General features: G+C 38.0%; 1 protein-coding gene across 7 annotated transcripts in view; it reads right to left on the minus strand.

Annotated features, from left to right (window-relative positions):
• Nucleotides 1–630: 630 nt before the first annotated feature.
• Nucleotides 631–12,032, minus strand: part of TTC5 (tetratricopeptide repeat domain 5) — a 45,134-nt gene continuing 33,732 nt past the window's right edge. For 2 of the 7 annotated variants that reach the window (XM_036993999.2, XM_036994000.2), the window contains exons 8-9: nucleotides 6,228–6,372; nucleotides 631–3,938 (exon numbers count right to left, since the gene is read on the minus strand). In XM_036993999.2, coding sequence (XP_036849894.1) covers nucleotides 3,819–3,938; nucleotides 6,228–6,372 — 265 coding nt within the window. In that variant the 3' untranslated portion in view covers nucleotides 631–3,818. Of the gene's footprint in view, nucleotides 3,939–6,227; nucleotides 6,373–6,874; nucleotides 6,928–12,032 lie in introns of those variants that run through there. The other 5 variants (XM_036993996.2, XM_036993993.2, XM_036993994.2 and 2 more) reach the window with 4 other exon arrangements.

Below are 12,032 nucleotides of genomic sequence, written 5' to 3' on the forward strand. Positions count from 1 at the left end.
TACACAAGCGAATCCAGCAATATATAAAATGATACATATCCTGACCAAGTAAGGTTTGTACAAAGAATATTATGTTTTGTTTACTAATCAAAAGTTGAATACTTTTAAGCCACCACATTAACAGATTAAAGGAGAAAAATAATTTGCCATCTCAATAAATGCATAAAAAGCATTGGATTAAATTTAACACCTTTTCATAATGAAAACTCAAAACAGGCTTGGAATCTAAGATGAGGTAAAAAAATCATACAACAAACGTCTTCTTAAATATTATTAAAAATATGTCCCTAAGGTACAGGAACAACACAAGCCCCAGGGATGCTTGTAATCATCACCTGTATTCAGCATACTAGAGGTCCTAACTAGTACAGAAAACAAAATAAAAGGTAAAAAGGATTCGAAAGGAAGACACAAATAGTCATTATTTGTCCCAAAAAACCCAAAGGAATCAATGGACAAATTATTAGAAACAGAGAGTTCTAAAAAGGTAACAGCCACAGAAATATATGATAGCTAATTATATTTCTATTTCCAAGCAGTTAGCAAATAAAAAATTTTTAATTATACTATTGACTTATACAATAGTATCAAAAAGTATGAAGTATCTTAAGAATAAATCTAATAAAAGATACATAAGACTTTTCTGGAAAAAGTATATAATTATACTGAAAGACATTGAAGACCTAAATAAATTAAGGAACTCAAAGATAAGAAGATTCAAAGTTATAAAACTGTCTATTCTTCCTAAATTGATCTATAAATTGAATGCAATCCCAGTCAAAATCCCAGAGGAATTTTTCATGAAAATTTACAAGCTAATTATAACATTTAAATGTGCCACTTGTTAAGAACAATATGAAGAAACTTATCTGATCAGATACTGCCCTTTATATAAAACTAAAAGACACTGTGGTGTTGGCATAGAAATAGACCAAAATAGATCAGAATTGAGAGCTTAGTATCAGACCTACATATACATGGAAACTTGATTTAAGACAAATTAGCCTTTAAAGATCAGTGGTTAAAGAATGGATTCTTTAATAAAAGGTGCTGGGTCAATTAATTATTAAGAAAAGAATTATATACCTATACTACAAAATAAACAAAAGTCATAATGAAAGAAAAGAGAAAAATAATTAAAACCATAAATACAGGAGAAATGTCTTTATGACATCAGGATAGGGAGGACTTCTTAAAACACAAATAACACTAACCATAAAAGAAAAGATAAATTCAGTAACAATGCAATTGAGAACTCTGTTTAACAAAAGATCCAATACAGAGAACAGTAAGACAAGCTAAAAACTGTAAGATGTTTATAGCACATAAAATGACAAAAGATTAGTACAGGGGTAAATAAATCAGTCCTACAAATCCATTTGAAATCCAATACAAAAGTGGGCAAAGATAGAAGTAGTCATTTTACCATGAGAAAATATTAGTGGATATTAGTGTCTCGTAACTATATGAAAATACGCTCAAACCCATTAACAATGAGAGACATGCAAATAGAGGCCACAAGGAGATATCGTTCATATCTCCTGAATTTGCAACCCCTAAAGAGAAGACAACAGCAATCATCAGAGAATGAGGAGCATTAGGAAGACTCACCCACTGAGAGTGGAGACATAAATTGGTATAACCACTTTGGAAATGTTCAGTATTTCTCAAAAGAGTTGAGCATATGTCTACTCTATAACCCAGCAACTCCGTTCTTAAACCAGTATCTGAAACAGTGGTTCTCACACATTTGTGTGCATCAGAATCACCGGGAGGATTTGTTAAACACAGATTGCTGGACTCTCCTCAGGAGTTTCTAATTCAGGATTTGGGGCCTGAGGATTTGCGTATCCAAGAAGTTCCAGGTTATGTTGTGGCTGCTGGTCTGGGGATCACTCTTGGAAAAGAACCACTGCATTAAAAGAAACTCTTGCACTTCCGCATCAGAACACATACAGGATATTAATAATGTACTGCCCTGATGGCAAAAAAATGAAACCAAAATATCCTTTAACTGTAGGATAATAAATTTGGCATAATCATACAGTGAGACATTATATAGCTGTGAAAACAAATGAGATGAGATCATGGAGAGGCACACAGGACTTCTAAGATACTAGTAATGTTCCAATTTTTAAGCCAGGTGGATATTTCCATGGGTATTTTAATTACTCTTTTAAACTGTACATACATATTTTGCATGCTTGTTTATACAAACATCATAAAATCTTTTAAATTCTGCTTTCTCTATCACCTCCTGGGCATTTTTCTGTTGCCTGTAAATACACAGAGTAAGTCAACTTATCTTAGGACTTGAGTAAAAGGGGTAGTTTTGGGGTCTTGCCTCGCTACTGACTCTAATGCACACACTCACAACCCCTATCTTTCTCCCAGTTGCTTTCAACCATTTCTCGGGATATTTTACACCCCTTCAAGGTCCTGATCACTCCTGCATTGCTGTGGGCCTCAAAATGAACACCCAGAACTGAACACAAGGCTCCACATGTGACCTGATACTGTTAAAAACTCTTCCCTCTGGCTACCAGAGATTCTTGGTACAGTCAAAAGAGTGCCTTTGCAACCATACCATACTAGTTACTCACAGATTTTATCTTACCTCCTAAAACTCCTAGTAATTCTTTAAATGTAATGTTCAAGATACACCTCAGAAAGTTGGCTTTTTTGGACCAAAAGCATGAACTTCAAACTTTTATCTTAGATTCAGCCCTTATAACTTCTTTAGATAGATGCTTATTCTGTCATCCATGCTCTGAGGAGTCCTTTGTTTTACATTCTTTGAATATTGAATGAGTCACTAATCAAGGGTTCAACAGGACTGGACCAAGGACCAAACCTGAGCCCTATCACTGCAAGTCTTCCAAATAAACAAATATGTATCGATTTACATATTTTCTGCTTCTAACCATTCAGCTGGTCATTAATCCTCCTTCATGTTTTTCCATCTTCCCACAAGGCTATTAAGAGAAACTATTATGAAAAGTGTCATTAGTCTAAAGAAACTGAGTATCTCGCCCTCTCTAGTCACACTACCCAACTCTTCCAGCCTAGTAACACTTACTACATAGCAGTGCTGTCATCTTGGGCCATGATGAGGACCACCCTGAGGGATGACAGGATGGGGAAATGGAAGAAGCTGCTTTCCAGCAACTCATGGAGCTACCAGTCTTGGCCTGGGCTGCCTGCTGCCTAAATCCTCTTAACTGGGAGAGAAATAAAGTATTCTGTATATAGAAAAAAAAGGGGGAGGAGTACTCTAATAGGTTAAAAGGGATCTTAAAACAAGAAGCTAAGCCTAGAGAGAATGAAACAGGACAAACTACACAGTATTTTTTTTCCAAACAAATTTAATTCTGCACCAGCCCCAAAGAAGGGGAAAGGCCTAATTTTTAAAATAAAATAAAAACTGCAAACAAACCAGACCACTAAAAAATGAAGCCTCCTCCTTTAGCAATAAATACTGAAATGATATATATACAAGGCTCAGGAAGGAACCAAAAACAGGAATCTTGGGGACTCTGTCCCATGGCAAGATCCCAACACTTCTACCAATTCTGTGCTCTTTGCCTAAAATACAGAAAAGCAACGAAAGAGGCAGGAGAATATACCAGGGGAGTATATGGCCCTGGATAGAGCTGAAATAAAAGGGGAGAAAGAAGGGACACAGTGTCTGACAAGGCAGAGGGAGGAAAAGTCATCATCTGAACATCCTCAAACCCAGATGAGCCCCTGGATGTGGCTGGTCCGGCTGCTAAGTGCCCTTGAGCTTATCTCCTCGCCTCCACTCAAGTCAAGTAAGGTCACTCACACTGGGGCCGGGATGCCACTGTGGCAGCTGCCTGGCTGCTGGAGCCCTGAGGCTTCCCATTCACCACCAGCAAGAGGGGTGTCTCCACACGAACACTGGAAAAGGAATATTCCTAGAAAAGACAAACATACAGAGAGTCATTACAGACCCTAAGATAGAAGAAACTCCAGCACAAGGATACCTGCGATCATCTCTTCTCTCCCCTCTTACCTCCATCTCGCAGTAAACAAAGCTGAACTTACAAAGAGGATGTTTTTTCCCCAAAGTTTCAATCTTCAGAAGGAGAACCTGGGGCAGGTAGGGTGCCAATAGTGTCACTACAAGAATGGAACAATTCTCTGATTCAAAAGACAGGTTCCTGGCACTGCCTAATGAAAGGGTGCCACGAGCTCTGAGAACCCGTCCTTCCCAGTGTTTGTCGACACTTAAACTAGATATGCATGGCAGCCACCAGAGCCGGGGGAAATTCTGAGAAACTCAGTCCAGGTGTTTGTAAGGCCCTAAATTAATCTGACAATATATATTAAAGTTACTTCTCTCTTGGTATCAGGAGGGAGAAACAGAATATGTGGTTTACACATTCTCCCAACAACAGAAAAGATATCAGCTCACTTGGTCAGTTCAAACGTACTTAAAGTTATAAAACATGTTAAAAGATCATCCAAAACATTTTGTCCCACTGGGAGTAAGAAGGAGGTTCTTTCAAGTCAAAGTAAAAAGGTAAATTAAGCAGTTCTGATAAATCAATTTTTTAAAACATTCTAACAGGAATATGGGCAAATGACAAGAAAAAAATAAAATTTATCAAAGAAATATACTAAAAGGACAAAATGTTCAACCTCACCAGTAATCAAGAAGCCAAAGCAAAACAATATTGATGCTGTATTTTTTCATGTAAAAATCAGCAAATAAATCTTTGAAAAACTTCTACCCAGAGTTGAGAAGAAAACTACAAAGAAAATATAACTCACACTCCCTGTTGTAATAACTGGTAAAACCTTCCAAAAAATTATTTGGCCATTGTATCAAAAGTCTTAGAATTCTGTACATCCTTTGGAGCCAGGATTCTACCTTAGAAATTCATTTAAGAAAATAATCATGGATATGAGCAGATATGAAAATTTTTACTATGTTACTTTTATAATAGAAAAAAAATTAGAAATAACCTAGATCTGGGATCAGCAAATTTTTTCTATAAAGGGACAAATAAATATTTTAGGCTTTGTGGTTCTTATGGTGTCTATCACAGAACCATTCAACTCTGACACTGTCATTCAAAAGCAGCCACACACAACAGTAAAATGAGTGTGGCAGTGTTCCAAAAATATTTACTTATGGACACTAAAACTTGAATTTACTCTACTATTCATGTAAGACAAACTCATCTTCTTAAAATTTTTTTCATTTAAAAATAGAGAAGCCACTCTTAATTCACTAGACATACAAAAACAGGAGGTGAGCCAGATTTGGTCAATGGGCCACAGTTTGCCAACCCCTGATCTAAACAGTGAAAAAGTCGTTAAATACCTCCTATAGTAAGGATTTTGTGAAGACTCCATGATCCAGTGCAGACAGTAGAGCTCTTAGCACAGTGTCTAGTAGCCAGTGCAGTAATCAGTAAATGTTAACTACCATCATCTTCACCACCATCTCTATGTGTCAATTCAAAATAATGTTGTAGAAGTAGCAAAACAGGAAACGCTCACAAACACTTGCATATACTCACGACTAAAAATATACATATGAATATATGTATATATTTATGTAAAGGAAAAAGACTGGAGGTATACATACCAATTTTTAATAGTAATAATATCTGAATAATATTTTAGTCTATTTTTTAAATTTTTATTTTTTAGATACTTGACATATAACACTATAAGTTTAAGGTATATAACTTGTTATTTGATACATTTATGCAATAGTTAACACCTCCATCACACATAAGCATTGCTTTTTTATGGTGGGAAAACAATTAGGATCTAGCCTCTTAGCAATTTTGAAGAATATTAACACCATACTGATGTCTACAATCACTGTGTTGTGCATTACATCTCCAAGGCTTATTTAGCTCCCTGTTTCAAGGTTGCACCCTAAAAACAACATCTCCCTAATTCCCCCACCCGCAAGCCTGCAGACATCACCATTCTGTTTCCATAAGTTCAGCTTTTTTTAGATTCCACAAAGTAATTTAAAATATTTGTCTTTGTTCATTTTTTAAATTCTTTTGCTTAACAGTAGTTTCTTTTATTAGTAAAAATAAAATTATGTATATATGTACATCATATATATATATATCAAATATATGCACACATACATATATATGCATTACTTTACATATATCTGAAAAGAGACAACTTGGTCCCACTTTCAGAGCCTATGAATCCTAGCTATCACTCACCTTTCCCTTGTGCTGAATTTGGTGAAGCCGAAGGTTGGGCTCAGGGATGGCTACAGAGTCCCCGATAAGCACTCCCCAACTCTGCACCATGTTATACACCATCACTGCACAGCAGGGGCCATCTGAATCTACCAGGCCAAATGTACTGCCAGATGAAGATGGGTGGGAAAGGGGGAAAAAAGAAAATAGGCAGTAAAGAAGAACAGAAACAGTGGTTTTAAAATACTAGCAAAATAAACAAATGCTTTCTCGGTTACTTATTTAGAAAACCGTGACAGGTACCATCATTTACTATGTACATCTGAGTCCTCATTTGTCTTAGACATGTATCTTTAGGGAACATCCATAAAACTCATCAATCTGTCACTTTGCCAAGAACTTGGGACATATGCACACTGAGGCCATTCAATAAATATTAACAATGAACTAGCTCAAAATGCTGCAGCTGAAACATTACACCCTGCTCTATCAATTCAACTATCACAACTTTCAAACTGCCTAACCATCACTCTCACTTTAATTTAATTCCACAAACTTTCACTGAATACCTACTATGGGTCAAGCACTGTGCTTAGCAGAAAGACACTGATCCAGCTATGAGTAAGCTCACAGTCTAGCATGAGTTAGAGAGTTAAACCACCACTTACAGTGCAAGAATTGCTTTTCCTCTGTGCTGAATTCAGTGAAGCCAAAGGCTGGGCTATGGGAACCCAAAGGAGAAATGTCAAAGTCAAAACTGGAGAGCAGGGAAGGTTTCCTTGAGGAGGAGACCCTCAAACAATCTTAAAGGATGAAAAATTAGCTAGGTTGAAACAGGAAAACTGATCCTCAGTGGAAATAAAAAACCTCTGTGGGGAAGGGAACAGGGTTTGACTGGGAAAGAACATGACAGAACTTCCTGGGCTGGTGGTAATATTTTCTAGCTTGACAGGTATTTGGGTTACACAGGGGTTTACCTTTGTCAAAACTCAACATATGTACACTAAGGTTTGTACATTTCACTGTACATAAATTTCATATAAGAAAATCATACACAAATACTGACTTCTAGTTAATGACTGCATGCTGAAGTATTTAGAGGAAAGTATACTGATCTCTATAACTTTTTTTTGAAATAAACTAAAAATAAGATAGATCAAATGGATGAATAAACAGGATAGATAGATATGTGATAAACTATATATAGTAAAATATGTATAGAATATAGGTAGTTGGGTGCACAGACGTTCACTGTAAAATCCTTTCAATTTTTCTGTATGTTTGAAATTGTTTATAATAAAATATTGGAGGGAAAATGTTGTCTATATCAAAAAGCACCAAAAAGAGTATCCAGGCATAGTGACCGTGTAAAGGCACAAAGGCATGAAAATAGTTATTCCAAAACCTATAAAATAATCCCTTGGCTGGAACAAAAGGCTCAAGTGGGAAGTGACAGAAGATAAAGAAGAGAGGTAGGCAGGGAACAATCACGAAGGGCTCTGCATATAAAACTAAGCTAAGGAGTTTACTTTATCCTAAAAGTACCAGAGTACCAGTAAGGGATTTTATGTAAGAAATGGCAATGTCTGGATTTGCATCTAGGTAGTATTTCGCTGCACCATGAAACAATGGAGAAAAAACAAGGGGTAAGGAGACCCAACTGGACAAGTGATAAGGGGCCAAATTAAATTAGCAGAGACAGAGAAGTAGAGACAAAAAGTAAATATATTGTACTTGGTGATTGCCACAATGCAGGAGAATGAAGAATTCTAGAACAACTTCCAGAAATCTTAATTAAGTGACTGAAAAGAGGTGGTGCTATTGACAGACAAGGAATTCTGGGAGGTGAAGTTGATTTACAGAGAAAGAAGTGAATAATTTTGAACACTCTGAGTCAGAGATTTCCAAATATAATCCAAAACTTGTAAATGATGCCTGGGCTGCAAATACACGTGTGAGCACAAAGGAGGCAGGCAAAGCCTTGGGTTTATAAGACATAACCACATCACGATATGAGATAATCTATAAATGAGATGGTGAATAATTGGTGCTCAAGCCATCACTCAGCACCCCTATTCACAGCAAACACTGGAATCAAGCACAGAATTCTCCTGATGAATCCAGTCAAAGCCCTAGAATCCTTCTACCAGTAAGTCAATAAGTCAGGCAACTGCTGCCATGTGACCATAGTTGGCACTCATCTGCCCTCCTAGTAAGAGGGAAAAGAGAAAAAAGGAAAGGAACAAGGAGGAGCCAAGATGGCAATGTGAGTAGGGCAGGGAAAATCTACTCCCTATTCCTAAAAGAGAGACCAGAAGATACAGTACAACAGCCAGGCCACATCTACACCTGCCAGAACCCAGCACCTCACGAAGGGGGTAAGATACAAGCCACAGCCCAGCGGGACCCAAGAGCGCCCCGCACTCCAGCTCCCTGGTGGGAGGAAAGGAGTCAGAGCGGGGAGGGAGTGGGAGCCCGGGACTGCTAAATACCCAGACCTAGTCATCGCACTGGGAGCACAGACACACGGAAACAAAACAGTAAAACCTGCAAGTGGGTTCCGACAGCCAGTGCCCCTGGGACAAAAGAAAAGCGAGTGCTTGTTGAAAGTCTGAAAGGGACAGGAGTCCCACAGCTGGACGGAAGCATCCAGGCACACTCAGCCCGGCAGCTGGGAAGCCCAGGGAACTCCAGACAACCTAACCCCCTGGGCGGCAGTGCAGCTCTGAGGCCCCTCACAGTGATAAACAGCCTCCCGCCTGTGCCCCCTCCAGTGTGGCCCCACCACAGCAGGGGAGCAGCCTGAGAGCAGCCGGCCCACAGCAGCCATGCAGAGCCTCCTCTGCAGCCACCAGAGCCAGAATCAGAAGCCCCGTCGGCATGCCGCAGCCCAGCACAAGCTGCTAGGGGTTGCCATTCTCGCAGGAAGGGAAAGCGACTGGCAAGCAGGAAAGGACTCTGTTCTGCCAGCTGACACATGTGCCAACTGCCTACAAATACCTCTATCACCATGAAAAGGCAGAAAAATTTGATACAGACAAGAATAACCCAGACATCCCAAGAGGGAATGTGGGCAGATAGATTTAACCAATCTTCCTGAAAAAGAATTCAAAATAAAGGTCATAACCATGCTGATGGAGCTAAAGAGAAAAATGCAAGAGCTAACAGACAAAGCTGGGAGGGAGAATACAGAAATAAAACAATCTCTGGAAGGACTTAAAAGCAGAATGGACGACGTGCAAGAGGCTGTGAATGGAATAGAAATCAGAGAACAGGAACGCATAGAAGCTGACACAGAGAGAGATAAAAGGATCTCCAGGAATGAAATGATATTAAGAGAATTGTGTGACCAATCCAAACGGAACAATATCCACCAGAAAAAGAAGAGAGAGACAAAGGGTTAGAAAGTGCATTTGAAGAAATAATTCCTGAAAACTTCCCCAAACTGGGGAGGAAATAGTTGCTCAGACCACAGAAGCACACAGAACTCCCAACACAAGGGAACCAAGGAGGACAACACCAAGACACATAATAATTAAAATGGCAAAGATCAAGGAAAACAACAGAGTATTAAAAGCAGCCAAAGAGAGGAAAAAGGTCACCTATAAAGGAAAACCCATCAGGCTATCATCAGACTTCTCAACAGAAACCCTACAGGCCAGAAGAGAATGGCATGTTATATTTAATGCAATGAGACAGAAGGGCCTTGAACTAAGGATACTGTATCCAGCACGATTATCCTTTAAATATGATGGAGGGATTAAACAATTCCCAGACAAGCAAAAGTTGAGGGAATTTGCCTCCCACAAACCACCTCTACAGGGTATTTTAGAGGGACTGCTCTAGATGGAAGCACTCCTACGACTAAATAGATGTCACCAGAGAAAATAAAATCAAAGCAATGAAAGCAGACTAACCAAATACTAACTAAAGGCAACAAATAAAATCAACTACCCACAAAAGCAGTTAAAGGAAACACAAAAGAGCACAAAATAAAACACCTAACATATAATGAATGGAGGAGGAATAATAAGAAGGGAGAGAAACAAAGAATCATCAGACCGTGTGTATAATAGCTCAATAAGCAAGTTAAGTTAGACAGTAACATACTAAAGAAGCTAACCTTGAACCTTTGGTAACCACGAATCTAAAGGCTGCAATGGCAATAAGCACATATCTTTCAATAATCACTCGAAATATAAATGGACTGAATGCACCAATCAAAAGACACAGAGTAATAGAATGGATAAAAAACCAAGACCAATCTATATTCTGCTTACAAGAGACTCACCTCAAAACCAAAGACATGAACAGACTAAAAGTCATGGGATGGAAAAACAACTAGTTGCAGTACTAGTATCAGACAAAATAGACTTCAAAACAAAGAAAGTCACAAGAGATAAAGAAGGATATTACATAATGATAAAGGGGTCAGTCCAACAAGAGGATATAACCATTATAAATATACATGTACCCAATACAGGAGCACCAACATATGTAAAACAAATACTAACAGAATTACGGGAGGAAATAGAATGCAATGCGTTCATTTAAGGACACCCAACACACCACTCACTCCAAAGGACAGATCCACCAGATGGAAAATGAGTAAGGACATGGAGGCACTGAACAACACACTAGAACACATGGACCTAATAGACATCTATAGAATTCTACACCCAAAAGCAGCAGGATACACATTCCTCTCAAGCGCACATGGAACATTCTCCAGAACTGACCACATACTATGCAACAAAAAAAGCCTCAGTAAATTCCAAAAGATTGAAATTCTACCAACCAACTTCTCAGACCACAAAGGTATAAAACTAGAAAGAAATTGTACAAAGAAAGCAAAAAGGCTCACAAACACATAGAGGCTTAACAACATGCTCCTAAATAATCAATGGATCAACAACCAAATTAAAATAGAGATCAAGCAATATATGGAAACAAATTGCAACAACAACACAAAGGTGCAACTTCTGTGGGATGCAGCGAAAGCAGTTTTAAGAGGGAAGTATTATAGCAATCCAGGCACATTTAAAGAAGGAAGAACAATCCCAAATGAATAGTTAACATCACAATTATAGAAATTGGAAAAAGAAGAATAAATGATGCCAAAAGTCAGCAGAAGGAGGGACATAATAAAGATCAGAGAAGAAATAAATAAAATTGAGAAGAATAAAACAATAGTAAAAGTTAATGAAACCAAAAGCTGGTTCTTTGAGAAAATAAACAAAATAGATAAGCCTTTAGCCAGATTTTATTAAGAGAAAAACATAATCAACACAGATCAACAGATTCAGAAACAAGAAAGGAAAAAACCACGACGGACTCACAGAAATATAAAGAATTATTAGAGACTACTATGAAAACCTATACACTAATGAGCTGGAAAACCTAGAAGAAATGGACAACTTCCTAGAAAAATACAACCTTCCAAGACTGACCAAGGAAGAAACACAAAATCTAAACAAGCCAATTACCAGCAAGGAAATTGAAGCGGTAATCAGAAAACTACCCAAGGGCAAAACCCCCAGGCCAGATGGATTTACCGCAGAAATTTATCAGGAATACAGAGAAGACATAATACCCATTCTCGTTAAAGTTTTCCAAAAAATAGAAAAGAAGGGAATACTTCCAAAATCATTCTATGAAGCCAGCATCACCCTAATACCAAAAGCAGGCAAAGAACCAACCAAAAAAGAAAAGTACACACCAATATCCCTGATGCAAAAATATTCAACAAAACATTAGCAAACTGAATTCAAAAATACATCAAGAGGATCATACACCATGACCAAGTGGGATTCATCTCAGGGATGC

The sequence above is a fragment of the Manis javanica genome, chromosome 8, assembly GCF_040802235.1.
Source record: "Manis javanica isolate MJ-LG chromosome 8, MJ_LKY, whole genome shotgun sequence".
Lineage (NCBI taxonomy): Eukaryota > Metazoa > Chordata > Mammalia > Pholidota > Manidae > Manis > Manis javanica.